The 17,932-nt window shown below is 34.9% G+C and overlaps 2 protein-coding genes across 3 annotated transcripts; one reads left to right on the top strand and one right to left on the bottom strand.

Annotated features, from left to right (window-relative positions):
• Window positions 1–1,691: 1,691 nt before the first annotated feature.
• Window positions 1,692–8,270, bottom strand: LOC134528036 (protein FAM76A). Its single transcript, XM_063361224.1, has one exon. It carries the CDS (start codon window positions 8,183–8,185, stop codon window positions 7,220–7,222), a length of 966 nt encoding a protein of 321 aa, XP_063217294.1. The 5' UTR covers window positions 8,186–8,270; the 3' UTR covers window positions 1,692–7,219.
• A 243-nt stretch (window positions 8,271–8,513) lies between these two features.
• LOC134528035 (beta-1,4-N-acetylgalactosaminyltransferase bre-4-like) lies at window positions 8,514–16,259 on the top strand. Of its 2 annotated transcripts, none has more exons than XM_063361222.1 (2): window positions 8,514–8,840; window positions 12,184–16,259. In XM_063361222.1, exon 2 carries the CDS (start codon window positions 12,422–12,424, stop codon window positions 13,415–13,417), a length of 996 nt encoding a protein of 331 aa, XP_063217292.1. In that variant the 5' UTR covers window positions 8,514–8,840; window positions 12,184–12,421; the 3' UTR covers window positions 13,418–16,259. The 2 variants fall into 2 exon arrangements, with proteins under 2 accessions (XP_063217292.1, XP_063217293.1); XM_063361223.1 differs by lacking the exon at window positions 8,514–8,840 and adding an exon at window positions 8,865–9,526.
• The last annotated feature ends 1,673 nt before the right edge of the window (window positions 16,260–17,932 follow it).

Here is a 17,932-nt window from a genome sequence, read left to right as displayed (position 1 = left end):
TATAAGCCTACCATTGAATAATTTGTATGACAAATATGACACCGCAGAATGGGAGATTGTTGGTTATCGTCAGTCGGCTGGTTGGCTTGCTCGCATGGAAGTGACCAACTCACGTCACGTACATTTCCACAAAATTTCCAAACTATCCTTTACTCTAAGTGAAATTTTTAAAAATTAAAGCGCTTATTCGTGTATCACTGCTTGGTTCACACCAATCTTGTCAGGCCCGTAATTTTTTTTTTTCATTGCACCATTCATTTAACAACCTTTTCCACGTGAAACATCTGTTCATTTCTGTTCCGGTATCTAATGTAAAATATATTCCCGCTAGTACAACTAACAGCATCAGACATATAAATGTTTGATAGAGTCCTTGTTTCGTACGATTGTACGCACAGTGCAACCAACATAAAGTGTAGCCTTCAACACATTATGCACGCCGTAATACTACTAGTGTTGTCTCAAATATTTGAAAACGATGCATTACGCTCTCACTTGGAAGCCACCTTTCCAATATGATTCCAAATTGCTTGTGCAAGTACAGTTATCGACAGACAATGGGCAGATGTTGCTTTGTGTTGTGTGTGCGAGTTCACTGCCACTGGCTAGACTGAAGTCACGGCCAGGTCTGTGGCCAGACGTCAATGGTGCGGCCTGGCGGCACACGCACGGATGTAAAAAATTTGGTTCTTTACACACAATAGCCGCAAATGAACTTGCCAATTGCTGATGTTTGTACAACAGTCAATAGCGTACTCAGACCTTCACGCGCATCTCTTCCCCCTCGTATAGCTAACTGTATGCCACGGCACATGTTGTTTACAGAGTTGAAGTATACTTCGTGGTGTCAAGCCCGAGTTTTTTTTTTTTTTTTGCCTGTGGCGATTTCATGCTAATTGAAATTTACAGACATGCTATTCAAGACTGGGGCAGTAAAAGTAACATCGCGCAGTTTGAAGACGTGCTAAGTGAGGGAATGGTGTATAAAATTTTTTGTTCCTGTAAATCACAAGAAACATTAATGAGAAAACTATTGTTTTTATTAGGGTGTAATTAGAACTTTCATCAAAAAAAATTCTATTTAAAGAAAATATTTAAAAAAAATTTGGTTTCTTTTATAAAAACCACTTGTTTTAAACCATGGTTTAAACTATTGTGGTTTAAATCAACCAAACCCTGGCTGAAATAAACCCAAAAAAATCTGAATAAGAGCAGCTCGATTGGTATCAAAGAGTATTGAATGTGCTGAACTACAGAATGCTGGGTTAGAGACCTCTCACTGTATTTGTCTACCTTTTGACACACTGGTATTGTGGTACTCCCACAACCTAGCAGGTAAAATACAAATTTTAAGTGCTAACAGGGAGAGAAGAAAATAAAACAATCATCATACCAAGTATAAAAAAATCTCAATTTATGTTAAATTTTTTTTCTGAAAACCTCACTAAGATAGTGTAGGTACATAATATGGCAAACCAACATTGCGATTAAAAACCATAACTTGTGACAAAAACTCGGGTGATAATCTTAGCAAAAAAAATTAACCATTAAATATTAAATTTTATTGCTTTCAAGGTAGTGCACATGACAAATGCACACATTCATGTGAGGAATTTTCTGTTAATTTAGGGTCATCATTTCATTTGATTACTTAAACATGAACAAAAATACAGTAAAAAAAAAATTCCCACTTTACATTTGATGTTCTACTGAACTTTTATTAGGAACAATTTTCCATACAATGCCTGCATCAGTACAAAAAATAAAGCAGTCCGCCTACCAGTTGCATAATTGTGCTTTGGAGTGTTTAAAATACACAGGTTTATAGGAAACTGCTGAATTTAATTCACAATTCAATTTAACGCAATGGCTGCCGACATTCAAGACATTTCATGTCTGACAAAACATTAATTTGAAGCCCTTAAACATAGACAAAGACTGTGTTTTCGCACTTCTGTATCTTTTAAATATTTCCATTGGAAAATCTAACAAACTACCCAAGGGTTGTGCACTGAAACTTTGTTGTGCACTTCAAAAGATAAAATTACACGTAAAACGTGCACCAATCGTGATGAAAAGACTGCATGCCCGTTCATTGCCAAACGTCTTGCGAGCTGTCATCAGCACGAAGGAGAGGAGTATGAGGGGTGAGAAGGATGGAGGAGGAAGTGGGGGAAGGGAACATGTATGGGTGCCGTTCGGCAAAGGAGGTTGGGAAATCTTAGGCAGCGCTATACAGTATACACCAGTTCAAAATATGTTGATCACATAGCTCATTATGGTTATTATTAATATTTTTAGAACAAATTACGTATAACCGGGCCAAGCCGAGTCGGCCCTGACTGGTCCTGTCCTGGCTCCGCCTCTATTTGGCTCTGCCTGTGTGTTCCAAGCATTGGTGTCCATTGAACTACGGAGCCCAGTTCGCAAGTGTGTAGCCAGCACTATAGAGGAGCCTGGGTAGGTAGTGCAAGTGAGGGTGCAGTCCTTTACGCATCTATGTTTCTGTATAAATAACCACAACTCTAGTTAGGCGGACCCCTTGAAAAGTATTTTTAGTAGGCCCTAATTAATACAATAAAATCAAACTAGTTAATCACAGATCCCAATTTCATCACAAAATTTAATATCTAAAACAGAGACCTAGTTACATAAGTTACTTATCTTTTTTTTTTTTACAAACTTTACACATTTGTCTAAATTTTACACTGGAAACACAGAAGCAGCAGTTATTGCCGGGGTCAACTGAACAAGATAAAGAAGAAGAAAAAGAAAACTAACATGATCACCACCTTTAAAATGATACCTGTTCAAGGCGTTAAGTGGAATTTGGGTTTGGTTTTGGATATCCCAGATTCCAAAATGGCAGTGTTTAGTATGAAGGCATTCTGAATTATTGTGTAAATTGAAATACTAATGTGTTACTTACATCTGTGAGGTAGTAGCAAAACTGTCCTATATTATATTCTAAGATGCTGTAGATAACAATGCATCTTTGCATGCATTGAAGAAATTTTTTCTTGCATTCTTTTTAAATAAAAAATTTGAAAATTATCACTGCACATTTCTGCAAACAAAATAACATACACATGGCTGGAATACATAGAATAACTAGATCTGTGCATTTACACCTAAACTAAAATTTAATGTTTTATACTGGTGGCACTCACACCAGTTATTTTATCTTCCAATTAATTTAGAATTAAGGGTTATATACAATACTCATGTATCCAGCAATTTCAAGATCAGGCCTAACAAGTAGTTGATGGTGGGATACACTTGAGGCAGTTAACAAAAATTAATTTAGTAGGTTGACCTAATTCATTCTGTTGTGTATTGGTGGCGGTTAAACGGCTCTAGCAACATTTTAGGCCCTACAATCATTATATTGACCAGTCATATCATCTTAAAGCTACGGCCACACAGGGTGCTATGCCCACTATGTTCGCTACGCGAGTAAAATGTTACCAGCTGCATCTCAGGTGTCACTGGCCACATAAGGCTGTGTTCGCTATTTTGGGGGCATCGCCAGGTTTTTGGTTATTGGCTATTTTTTATAAAACATCACTGACTTTACGCATGCTCAGATAAACAAAAACATCCTTTTTTTGCGTGGAATTGTGCTGTACTTCTGCGTTTTCTATTTATAAAGTTTATTTATCTCAGCATTGTGCTTTAAATAGTCAAATTCAAATCAGGGAACTGTTAAATGCAAAAATCTACTGTACAGTAAATTCCAGAATACACAGAGTCCACTGATGTCTTCATGCAATAAACATTCACACCGGCAATTATTTTTCAAAACTACTTTAAAATTAGTGCATTAATTTCAAATACCTACAATTTTTAAAAGCTTCTTAATCAACATAATCTGCTACTTTTATTGACAAAACAAAGAAATATCTTTCTATAACTGTGCACAAGATATTTGAATGAAAATTACCTTCCCCTATGCAGCGATAAAAAATCATCAATAATTTTATAACATCTATGCCTATTTTAAGAATAAACTTCTAAATTGAAGTTCACTTTTAGGGTTGAAATGTGCATTAACAATTTTCTGGAAGATGAAACTAAAAATATATAAAAAATAAAAAAAAATTACATTAATAATCACACATAACCATGAACAAACACTATTCTCTGCCAAGTAATATATTGTATAGTTTAGTTATCCCCAGAGATATACTGCTGCCAAACATATGGACCTATGTTAAAATCTAGCCATACTTGGATGTACACTGGACCATAGATAAAAGTAACTAAAAAAATTACTTAACATTCAACAAAATTATATATCAATGCAAATTTGAAGAATTAAATGAACAAAGTTTAGATAATAATGACTAATGGTTAGAGACAAGATTTTTTGTTTTTATATTTAAGATAATGTTTTAAAAACAGATGATATTGGTGTTATTGTTCTTATTTTTATAAAAGCTGTTTTGTAATACATCACCAAAATAGTGGTAAAATTGATATGTTACATTTTTATGATTAACTAATTTGTAGTAAATTGGTCTGAAACAGATACATTCAGAACAATAAAAATAAATTAGCGAGCATTTGTGGTTTAAAAGAGATTCAATAAGAAATGTACAATAAAACAAATAAATTTAATGCGATTTTTCAGACATACACCTTTGCAGTTTTTCACTGTTTATCATGGAAAAATTCCGAAAAAAAAAAATATATATATATATATACATGAAGAAAAAAAATTCACAGAAAACCAGACAATCAGTTGATGTCGGACAAACAGAACCGATGAAATTAAATAAGTATTATGGACAAAATGACTACAGCACGGACAAAAATGTTCAACATATAAATATCAGACAGCACAATAATTTCGGTGAAGGAACTTAGTCATGGAAATAATAATATAACAACACTGACAAACACAGTGGGCTAACAACGAGACAGATTAAATGCCGGCAGACAATAAACCTGTACAACGCAGCAAACATATATACACAACAATCTGTTTGTGACGGGAACAGATGTCTATTCTCGAAACGTCGGAACTGTTGTCATGAAATCATCTGTGTTCGTTAGTGTTGTTGTCATTGTGTTGTCCATAGTACTTGTTTATCTTCATCGTTGTGTATGTATATATGTTTGCTGCGTTGTCCAGGTTTGTTGCGTGCCGGCATTTAATCTGTCTCGTTGTTGTTAGCCCACTGTGTTTGTCTGTGGTGTATTATTTCTTCCATGACTACGTTTCTTCACTCGAATTCTTGTGCTCTATGATATCTATAATATTTATATGTTGAACATTTTTGTTTATGCTATCGTCGTGTTGTCGATAATTCTTGTTTAGTTTTATCGTTGGTTCCGTTTTTCCGACATCAACTGATTGAGTCTTGAATTCTGTGAATTTTTTATCTTTATATATATATTTTTTTTGATTTTCGGAATTTTTCCATGACAAACAGTTGCAAAACTGCAATTGCATATAGCTATCCAAAAACCTGCGTTATATCAAAATTCCCCATTGCATGAATCATTTAATGAACAAAACAACACAAATTAATTTAATTTTTCTGATCCATTAACATTGGTAAATTCTTTTGCCCAGAAATGACATTCCTTGTATTTTAAATTTTAAAAAATTCCTTTTACTTTTTAATTTGAACTAAGGTTCGGTTAAATGCTAATTAATTCCATGATATAACTTGCCTTTTGGTGCTAAATGGTGTCTATTGCATTTCAGTGTTTTGACTTTTAATTAAGTTGGTGATGAATAACACTGCTTTTGCAAAAAAAATTATATATATCTAGCTACTGTGCACTATAAATTTTATAATTTCATTATCATCTGCAGCTCCTTACATCATGAAAAGCAAGTCAATCAAACATGTTTTTATGAATTCAATTCCCGTTTTCTTTTCCAAAATGTTCAGTCACATTAGCAGAGGCCCCTTATTAATCTTCAATTGCAAAACTAAATTTTTTTTTTCCCAGGCACATAAAATGTTGCTTGTAACCAATTGTTTAAAAACCAGAAATAATTTAAAACGTGTTTTGAGATACTAGGTGAAGGAAGCATAGTTGTAGATAACCTGTAAACTCACTACAAATGATACAAACCTTGCAAAAACATTGTTTTCAAAACCAATTAATTTATTAGGCTCTCTGAACTTCCTTTTTCTCTATTGTAAATTTGACAAAATAATTTGTTTTTAATAAAAATTATTTACAACTAAAGCACGACGAGAACACGAAACATTATGCACAAATCACCAAAATTATTTCATTTACCACATTTGTGCTACTGATAGCTATTTCTTATGTACGTAACGTAGCCTTGTAGGACTACATCTTATAACAAAACAATGTATAAAACTATAATATTTAAACACATATTTTTTTATGGTAAAATTTCATTAATTATATCTCGACTAGTAAAACTACATAATTAATTGTCAATCCCTAATAAAATTAACTATTACCTATAAACCAACCACATTCAAAAATTACATAAAATTGTAAACGACAAAAGTTAGACTTTACAACTGGTACCAGTAAAATACGGCCACTGCCTTCCATTGAGGTGTAGACCTATTCATAATAAAAATATATTGCTTTAGTAAAAAACATAATTTTAAAACATATTTAAAAGTTGAAAAATTTCAAATTCTATGCCATTTAGTTCATTAATTAATTTGAATGTCTGCTTTAAAATTATTTTTACATAACCAAAAAATAATATTGTACGGACACGATCCACACACCTACATACATACATACATACATACATACATACACACACACACACACAAACTTTCATAAAAATGTTTAAATATCATTAAGAAAAATGAAGTCCACTTATTAGAGTACTTGGCATACCAAAATATTTCCTAATTTGCTAAGCACTGTTTGTATACAGGAGTTCTTAACATTCATCTCGCATATTTGGTGCCAGTACTTGAACTAAGTTATAAAAAAATACTGCACCACACTTTTGACAAACTTGTGCTACAACACAACAAAAAATACTGGTGATTTATTAACACCATGGACATCACTGATAATTTGAAAGCACGGTAATGTGTATAAGTTAAGATCATGTACTCACACCACACTTTGTACTCCACTGTTACACCCAGTTCAAAATAATTAACCCTAATTCAATATTCCGACAGGAGTATAAAATACGAGACAATGGTCAGGCAGTGCAACGACCTGTACCTGGCCTTGTATACGTAACACTTAGTCAAGCAAGTGAGGGACTATCTGTCCCGCTACCACTCCCTGTACCACTAGCTTCCCGTGCAACAAGATTCTGTCTTTTGCCAGACTTTGACAATGTTGCAACTTCTTTCTGCAAGTTTTTAATTTTCATGTGGAGCATTTCAACTTTGCTGTCATGATCTTTCTGTGTTGTTTTCATCTTGTTTCGTAGTTCGTTTTCGATAGTGAAATGTTTAGCTTTTAATTCTGTTATATGCCTATCTTTTGTAAGAAGCTGAGAATCTTTCTGTCCTAACTGTTTTTGAAGCGACACAATCTTTTCCCGGAGCTGTGTCATCGCCACAACATGATCGGATGAATTAGGGTCGTGTATGTCTGCACCTGTATTTTTTCTTACCTTGTTCGGAGGGCCGCTTTCTGCACTGTCTTGTGTTGGGGCGGGGTTGTTAATCTTTGTTACATCTACTCGATGAGGACGTTTATTGTGACTTTTGGGTTTATCTTTCGCATTACGCTGAGATGCAATTTTTAGGTGCGCTCTTCGCTCAGCGTCCGTTTGCTTGGTTTTAGCAAGAGCACGTTTGTACGAAAGAGTACACAACCAACACAAAAGCTTACCATCAACTTTTTTATCTTCGTCCTTCCTGTCAAAAGCACTTTTCTGCTTACACTGCTCACAAGTTACTGGAGGGCCATACTTTTTTTCAGCATTTGTGCATCGTTGACACTTAGTGCCAATAAACACAGCGATTATGTTACAGTACTCACACGCAGATGGTTTCCCGAACTGTTTCACGTTAGCTTCACATTTCTTACAAATTGCACTAGGACTTCCCTTGCTATTAGTTTGCTGAAATTCTGTTCTACAGTAGGTACACTTCACAATTGGAAACGCTCCACGACATTCCTTGCACAGCTGTTGCCCGGATGATAGTTCTTCGAACGGATGTCTTGAAAAACATTTCGAACAAGCAAAAAGCGCCGACATAACTAACAAAATTCGCGTTAAAACAACTAAATATTAATATATATACGTTGTGAAGAAGTAGAGCTGTGTACTTCTTTACAAACAACGTAATATTATCATGTTAGCCAACTTATATTTTGACGTCGAAAAGTCCTCAGAAAGAGATTTCAGTTTTCTTTGAGAATTAACAAATATTAATTAAAAGTAAAAGTACAATTAATAGTATTTTCTAAAGTTTTTAGTGCTATACGAAACATTATTGTCGTATTTATTATTTTAGAACTTAGTGTATATGCTCTAAAGAGGTAAATTACTAAAACAGATGACAAACGACGCACTACTAATATCTACTGACAACTTTACAGATATGAAAAGTGACAAGCCAACACATGTCATCGTGTTTTGTGTTGGTAGTTACTAGTGCCATTGTTTAATAATAAGTATATGTTATGTAGAATTTGAATTAATTTTCCCCAATTTATCGTGTTATTTCTTTGGAACCAATGAAAAAAAAAACGCGGCAGAAATTATAAGATGAATGTAATTGTTTAGAGGAGTATGATGTATGTATTTAAAAAACACATTGCCGCCTTATATGCACATAACCTCTGCGTCTTTAGAAGTTTTCGGAAAACTTCACTTCAAACATTGAAGTTGGTAACGCAACAAGTTTAAGGTTGGCAGATGCTTGTATTGTATTTTTGTAGTATGCATAGTTTGTAAACGGATTAATGAAAATGTTAAAATTAGGCCTCTTGCATTCATGCGTGTCTGGCATAGTTTATAAACCTGCGCTTACTCGAGGGCACTTTATACGAACTAGAGATTAATGTGGAATGTATTTTAATAAAATTTTAATACTTTTATTTTAAATTTAACTTAGAGATTAATATATGAAACTTGTTGTTTTCATGCTTACAAACTTTTAAATTTTCATTTTCGGGTAATTCATTTTTTGTTTAAAGCATTTTGACAAGAAAAAAAACAAAGCGATGCTCAAGGCCAAATGATGATAAACTAAAATTAAAATGTTTGTTGGGAAATAATTATTTTGGTGTGATTTTACAGTATGTTTGTACTCATAGTGCTTTTCTTTGGCGAATATTGTTCATGTCATGCTGATGGTGCTGACTGACCCATCTGACTTCAGGAGTTTAGGTTTGTTAGCTTTGATCAGACAGCGTGATTGTACCAACAGCACCTGACGTCATAGGTCACGCCCATCAAATGCCATAAGCACATCTGCACCATCAGCTCTGACAGAGCAGACAGACGTGACTATGAATGTGGCAGTTCCTTTATAGTGGGTGCAAAAAAAAATGAACTACAACACAATTCATTAAGGGGTCCGCCTAGTCAGAGGTGGGTTTATAAATGTGACGCTCGCTGGTGTTTCTAGTGTGGGATTGCCTCTAAGAGCAAGGCTTCGGACTTCTTGTCTTGCATAGGGTGACAATGAGATCTGAGCAATAACCATGCCATTAAATGGTGGATAAATGTAGATAAAAAGGAATAATGCAAGTCTCTTGACTGCTTTCTAGAATCTTTACTGGATGTTTCATTCCTAAATATTATTTTGAAAACACACTTTTTAGCCATTTTTAAAAATCCGAAAACAGAACTTCTCATCCACCCTCAGCGTATCTTTCAAAGCGTTTAATAAACAGTCATTACGCTCATATCTTGAGCAGTTTTCAAATTGTGTGTTTTTTTCTGAAGCTCTGCACACTGTACGTGTGCCCGGGTAAGAGGGACCCTTAAATCTGAGCAGACAAAATGGATTTGCTAGTTTGCATATTGACCTCCCAGGAATCTAGGAGGCTACACTCTGCAGGTTACCTGCAACTTGGTGATGGTTGGATTTGTCCTTCACTAGCCTTGGACGTTTAATCTTTTTCGAAGTCCAGATATTTACAAATACATATTATTTCTGTATGGATTATCCAGCTTTAGAAACCCAGAGAATGAGCGACCACAATGCAAGAAGTAAAAATTTAGTTATGATTATTTGCCTGAATTTTTTACAAATAGTACATAATGTATAGTATATTTTTCTAGTGGAAAGGTTAAAATAAAAATTACAACAGTAAAAAAAAAACACTTTCTTTGAATGTTTCTTGCAATAGGTAAGATTGATTATAAACAATTTTATAGGCAATTGCCATTGTGGTTTATATTTTTCACAGAAAAAACCAGTTGAGGTTTTTCCATGATAACCAGTATAAACCAGCAATGGCATAAGATGTCCTTGAAGTGTATGTTTTTTGAAGTAGAGCACTAAACAATGAGTATGATAGCTAATCTAACTTTATTGGAAATGTCTATACAAATGGTCACAGTTCTAATGCTAACACCGAAACCAACCTCTGAGTTTAGAGTTTAGTGTTGCGAATTATGAGTTGCAAAAGTATGCACTAGTATGAGAAAGTATGTATATGTAAACATTTACAAAAGTATGGAAAAGTATATTAAATAATGTGCTGCTGTTGCCATCTGTAACTAGCTGTTAAGTTGTTTAATTTACAAACTTTTTTTTAAACCCGCACCATTGAGCAATATACGTTACATATATTATACACATTAACTCCATTACCTACTCACTTCCATTACCCTGTGATTCTGATATTACTCTACAGGCTGTAAAAAATATCACTTAAAAAAATAATATTAATAATTTTTACATTAAATCTTAGCATCAAAATGAAGGTACACTCTTCAAAACAGTATGTAGTATAACTTAGTAATGAGTTTTTTAATCTGCAATATTTCCTCCCTTATGTTTTTCCATTATCTCGAAAGTCACCTTTATGACTTTTAAAATAATTCAGTAGGAACATATGCTGGCAAGCTTGGTTTATGATTCCAAAAAAAGATTGTAAATTAAACTTTGGAAGTTAAAATTAATAGGTAATACCTTGATCACAACTACAACTACAAAAAATTACTGACGCTCAGTCAGTGATCCTAACATAACTTATTACTAAAACAAATTACTATAATTTTTTTAAAGTTAAAATTTGATAGAGTCTTTTTAATGCAAGTTTAATGCTAGTTCTGTATACAGCTATCATTTTAAGTGAAACTCAGTAGTAAGTAGAATTTTTGTAATGTTAAACAATATAAAGAATTTTAGATGAAATATGTAATTATGTATACCAACCATCAAAAAATTAATTGTGCTGTTTTTAAATTGGTGTGACTGCTAATGAAGTGTGAGCACAGGTGCATTCTTCATGATGAGTGTGCAAGGGCTGTGGGACACGGAAGTGCGGGTGATTCGGCACACAACCTCACAGTAAGATTCACTGTAGTAGAAAGGTGTGCAACTCAGTGTTGCTGGTCCAGCACAGTGGTTCTCAAAGTGCACACCAGGTCGCACTGCTGCACCTAGAAGGTTTCCAGGTGCACCCTGTGGTATTCCTGACAAGCATGTGTCTAGAAGTAAAAAACTCTTTTATTACACCGCTTATGTGTTATAGCATCATAATGTGTAACTTGAATGACTAGAGGCACAAGTTTTTTCATAAACACAAGAATGAATATACTAAAGGGTAGGTTCATTTTATTTTTTATCACAATTTTTTCTGTAATATTTGACTTACTTTCAAAGATATATTTTTCAGAAATTTTTATAAGGGGCACCTAAAATTATTTGTAGGTAATGTTTTCATTTCACTACAGTATTTTGTGTTTTTATGGCAGGTTACATTTCCGAAGTGCGTTTTCGAAAAAGAGATCTTTATCACAGACATAACGTGATATCAAAGACTTTTTTAAACAGTAACACTCTTCTGTATTGATTTTTCTTCTCTATTCACATTAACACTACGTATATTTAAGTTCGATAGTCCAGAAAAATCGCTAATACAACATTGCTGTGGTCCAGAAGGAGCTGAATTAAGACTTTTTTCTGTACAGCTAAAAAAAAGAATGTGTAGTGATATCATGATTAAATGGTATGTGACATATCTCATAATTTGCGCCTATTTAATTATCTTTTATGTGAATATTTGTTTCAGAGAGAAGCAAATGATGATAATGCTGTGGAGGCATCAGGAAATATCTGCAGGTCCCGCGCACACAAATGTTAAGAGTGTGGCAATATTGCTACAACTGTGCAACACATTTTTGTGTTGAAGTCTGCTGTAAGGATAGAATTATTTATACATGTTCACTTACTCCTTCACTCATTGCAATGTTTTAAAATGTGTTGTCCGCCATTAGGCAGGTACATTTTTGGCGACATTGGTAAGGAAAATGTTAAGCAGCATTAGAGGATCTTTCATCGTGGAATCAAGAATCATCAGGAGGAGTGCTTTGCTTACCGTGATTATCGTAGTCTTAATTTTCTCACTGGATCCTGGCAGATTTGCATCAGATTACCCGTTCATAGACAAAGATGACATTGCACGTGAAATAGAACCATCCCCTCTCGTGCGAGAGGGTGAGGGCAGGGTGCTGTGCCCGTTGGTTCCAGATGACCTGCAGGATGATTTTCAGTATCCAAAGTTAATTGTAAGCCATAATGATATTGTGGAATTGGCAAGAAACCTCCACGTAGAACCTGGTGGAGCTTGGCAGCCGAAAGACTGCACATCTCGACACGAAGTAGCCATCATTGTTCCTTTCAGAAATCGTACCTCCCACCTGCGAATTTTCCTCGCGTACATGCACCCATTCCTCCAGGAGCAGAAACTCAATTACAGAATATTCGTAATTGAGCAAAGCTTTAAAGAGCAGTTCAATCGCGCCAAGCTTTTCAACGTAGGCTACGTTGAAGCGTTGAAATACTTCCCGTACCACTGCTTCATCTTCCACGACGTTGATCTGATCCCCCAAAAGCAGGGCAACATGTACGCTTGCACGCACCAGCCGCGACACATGTCGTCGAGCGTCAACACTTTCCGCTACAACCTCCCGTACCAGGATCTGTTTGGTGGGGCGGTGGCCATCCTGCAAAAGCAGTTCGAGTATGTCAATGGCTTTTCGAATGTGTTTTACGGCTGGGGTGGGGAAGATGATGATTTCCAAGGTCGTATTGCAAACAAAGGACTTAAGGTAGTAAGGTTCGACCCGCGGGTTGCGAGGTACTTTATGTTGTCTCACGCAAAGGAGCGACCAAGTGAAAATCGTTTCTTGAATCTCATGTCTGGAAGAGAGCGCTTCAACACTGATGGGTTGAATAATCTGAAATATTCTGTCCACAAAATTGTTCATGAACCTTTGCACACTAACATCTTGGTAGAAATTTAGACCTTTATTTAGGAAAATAAATGATGAAATGTTTTGGTAAATAGTAAAGATTTTTTGAAGAATTGTATTTTATGATCTGTAGTGGTGGAATCTCTACATAATTGTTGATTCAAATTATTTTTGTTCCTAATGTATCGTTAACCTACATTATATGAAAGACATGCTTGTTAATCTGAATATTTACTTCATAGTTTTTCGGAACATTTACAATTAATTACCCAATTCTGATGGATTATAACGTCCAAGAATTTCACAATAAAAAAAAAATAAAAAATCTTTTTACAGATCATTTCTTGAATTATTTGCTGTTTTAATAAAAACTAGTTATGACTTATTATTTGGATGATATTCACTAAACAAAATTTTCCATAATGTTACTCTTATAAAGATATTATAAATATAACAAAGAATGTTTGAAAATAAAATGTTAAATGCAGGCAATTTATGGCCTTCTCTTATGAAGAAAATGCTGAGATTTGAAATTAATGGTGGTGTAAATCCACGCCTACAGTCACGTAAAAGTACTGAAACCGAAGGACTGGTTACAAAAGTCACAAAAAAGTCTCCAACTAAACAGTTATGGTGCGGGTAGTCACTAAAAATTTACTTACAGCATATTTTTGTTTACTTGCATTTTGTTAATTGGTACCTACTGCAATTTGCATTCGCAAGTTAAATACTAATAGTTTGAGACTGTTCATTTAAATCAGGTGATAAGTATCTCTAAAAAGGTTTAAGATTTCTAAAATAAAAATTAGTACATTACTGAGAATAGTAGGTCTTTTTTCTATAAGTTCTATTTTGTTGTTATATATAAAAAATAACCTTTCAAAATAAAAAAAACTTGTAAGTAAATTTTATTTTAAAAAGTTTTTATATTGATTCACCAAATATTTGTAGACATACTATAAACAGGAAAAGGTAATAATCAATAATATTATAACAAGTTTCTTCTGTACTTTTCTCAAATCCCTTCAGTTATTTCTTTAGTAGTATTTTGCTAGTGGAAAGCTTATTACATATTATCTCTGTCCGTTTTATTTTTTGTTTCTCTCATATTTTTTTGTTCTCTTATTTTGTTTCTGTGTGTGTGTTTTTGTTTGTGTGTATATGCAGGTTTGTAGTAAAACACGCTTCTTCTGTTTGCTTGTTTGTGTGCTATGACCTTATACAACTTAATCGCTAATAAGTTTTTGTACTTATAATAAATTATCCAAAACAGTAGTTTTTTTTTACTTACTCAGATGTGCTAGATTAAAAATAGATTAAGATTTGGTGAATACTCTGAATTCAGGGTTGAATTTTTTCATCCCTGGATAAACTTTTCAAATAGTCAATTCTTTCATGTGATCTGAAGCAAAAATATTATGTAGCTGTTGAATATATTGTGTGTAGTTTTGTGAGTTTTTAATCAATTGTTACATGTGTATTTTTTGGATATTATAAGTATTTAAGGTTGTAAACAGCTTTGCTTAGAAATCTCTTGTGGTTGATCTGTTTGATTTTTACATTATCTATTTTATTGTTTATTTTTGTTTTGAATACTTTGATATTTGAAATAGTAACACTCAAATATCAGTGATGATGCCATCCATTTTGAAGCATACAACTTTTATACTTTTAAGTAAGGTTTAATGCTGTACATGTATTTAAAATATTTGCTGAATACTTATTTTATGATCTTCTGTATGTTTAGGGGTTGTACTATTTCTTTGTAGTTGTCTATTTTCAGGAGCATAAGCAGAATTTCATTTTGGTCTTGAGGGATGGGGGGAATAGAATCACTATGGCTGCTGTTTGCTTTCAAATTCTTTCCATTTGTGGTTTGGAATAATAGATTTTTAGGATTTCAGTGGGTGGTGGAGACATAACCCACATCACCCCAGCATATGCCCCTGTGTACTTTTATGTACAATCAACAAATTTCAGTAACGAAAAGTGTTAAAAATGTTTTGTGTACTCAACTGGTTTAATTCTCATTTCTATGCAATGTTAGCTTTAACTTATTCAGCCTTCGAACAAGGTTGGTTTTGGAATGGTCATCGTTTAACACATTTTATTAGACTCCCAGAACATTTTTAGCTTTTATGATAGCCTCCTTACTTCCCATTCGGGGAACGAAGTTTTACTGTTCTGTCCCTGACAAGCTAAAAAAAAACCTTGTGAAGTTAAATTTTAGTAGTTTAGTCAGAATGTTTTGTAACAGAGTGGTGACAATTTGATTGGATAAACACAATGGAAGAGTTTTGAGTTTGAACTGTTTTGCCAATTGTAAGCTCTAGTTATGAGTCCTTGAAAATTTGAATGGTGTCAGAATCATTTGGGTACCAACTTACTGCTCATAATTTAACATGAGTCATTCTGGGGGCTGTGATTGAACCAACGATCTTTAGCTCATAACATGAGTATGATGTCCAAAAAAATAGGGTCATTAATTGATTTTTAAAATTTTTCAATAATAATTTAAAACTATTGGCTCATGCATCAGTGATAAATAGTGCCTCATGAAATTATGAGATAGTGATTCTGGATGTTAATTTTTATCAAAAATGTAACTTTGTTGTGTTTTGTGACTGCCATGAGGTACATTAACATTAAGTATTTATGATTTTATTATTATTATTTAGAAGTTTGAGTATTGACTCCTGGTGCTAATCTATGTCCGTCGAAGAGCACAAAATCATTGTGTTAGTTTCACATGCATAACCCTTTGATTTTAATTTTGTTCTGACCTTTATATTGTCAAAAATTTTCAGTAGTACTTATGTGAAAATACATTATTTTTTCATGTCATTAAACTGTATTAAATGTGTGCAGTCAAAATTAAAATCATTAAAAACTATTATATATATTTTTTTTAATGGACTTACCTGTCTATTAATGGAGTATTCCTAGCATCTCTATCTGTGCATGAAATTGATACTGTATTACATTACCTGTTTTTAGGTAGATTTCAAAGAAATACTGTCAATTTTAGCAGTTACCATTGTGAAACTTCTGGAAAATTTTTATATAGTTTTTCTTTTCATGATCCATAGCCCCGAAAACCATTGTTAACTGTGACGTCAATCGGGGCTACGCCCTCCCTAAACCTGATGTGCCTCACATGTCGACCTTGCAGCCCCCCCCCCCCCCTCCTCCATCACCACCCTCATGACCCTGGTGGTTCAAACCACCCGCCGTTGTGTATGTGTACGTGCGTGCATGTGTCGGCCCGCGTCCACCGGTGTGATTTTTTTTCCTAACCTAACTAAAACTAAGTGTATTTTGGAGAGGTCCGGGTTAGGGAGGGACTTAGGTGCGTCTCAGGCCGAAGCCTATATGCCTAGTCATGCTGGGATTAGCCATGCAGGAAGAGGGTCGCATGCATCATGTGCTAAGAGGAGATTGGCCAGCCATGGCAACGATTGGCGCTATGACTAACTCCCCTCACTCTTAAATCTAGACTATAACTAGAGATAGGTTGGGCCCAGGTAAAACCTGCATAGACACAGGGAAAACCCTGGGCACATTCATGCGGGATGCAAATTGGCATGCATTACGTGTAGGAATTTACAGGCGACAGTGGATGGTCTGGATGAAGTGTTGGATAGAGTAGAAAAGAGTCTACCATGCGGGGGTTGGGCACTTGGACTCGTGGTCCGCTTTGCTATTTGTCCAGTACTGGATTTAGTGACCAGGGACGCAAGCGCCCCTGGTGGTGAGTGGTTGCACTGACCACTCACTCCGCCGCCAGTCAGCACCTATAAAACTAATAAACTAAGACAGAAACAGATAAATGACTTACAAACTAGGCATTTCGTTACGAAATATGCAAACACCCAACTCAGGGATGGACGTGCAGTGCTTAAGATAAAACTAAAATAATAACTATAAATATTATTTTTTGATTTAATTTTTCGATTTTTTTTCCTAACCTAACTAAAACTAAGTGTATTTTGGAGGGGTCCGGGTTAGGGAGGGACCTAGGTGCGTCTCAGACCGAAGCCTATACGCCTAGTCATGCTGGGATTAGCCATGCAGGGAGAGGGTCGAATGCATCATGTGCTAGGAGGGGATTGGCTAGCCATGGCAGCGATTGGCGCCATGACTAACTCCCCTCACTCTTAAATCGAGACTATAACTAGAGATAGGTTGGGCCCAGGTAAAACCTGCATAGACACAGGGAAAACCCTGGGCACATTCATGCGGGATGCAAATTGGCTTGCATTACGTGTAGGAATTTACAGGAGACAGAGGATGGTCTGGATGAAGTGTTGGACAGAGTAGAAAAGAGTCTACCATGCGGGGGTTGGGCACTTGGACTCGTGGTCCGCTTTGCTATTTGTCCAGTACTGGATTTAGTGACCAGGGACGCAAGCGCCCCTGGTGGTGAGTGGTTGCACTGACCACTCACTCCGCCGCCAGCCAGCACCTAAAAAACTAAGAAACTAAGAGAGAAAAAGATAATGACTTACAAACTAGGCATTTCGTTACGAAATATGTTAACACCCAACTCAGGAATGGATGTGCAGT

This window comes from Bacillus rossius, chromosome 1 (assembly GCF_032445375.1).
Source record: "Bacillus rossius redtenbacheri isolate Brsri chromosome 1, Brsri_v3, whole genome shotgun sequence".
NCBI classification, from domain to species: domain Eukaryota; kingdom Metazoa; phylum Arthropoda; class Insecta; order Phasmatodea; family Bacillidae; genus Bacillus; species Bacillus rossius.
Note: the sequence above shows the minus strand (reverse complement) of the source record. Positions and strands in the feature narration are given on the sequence as shown.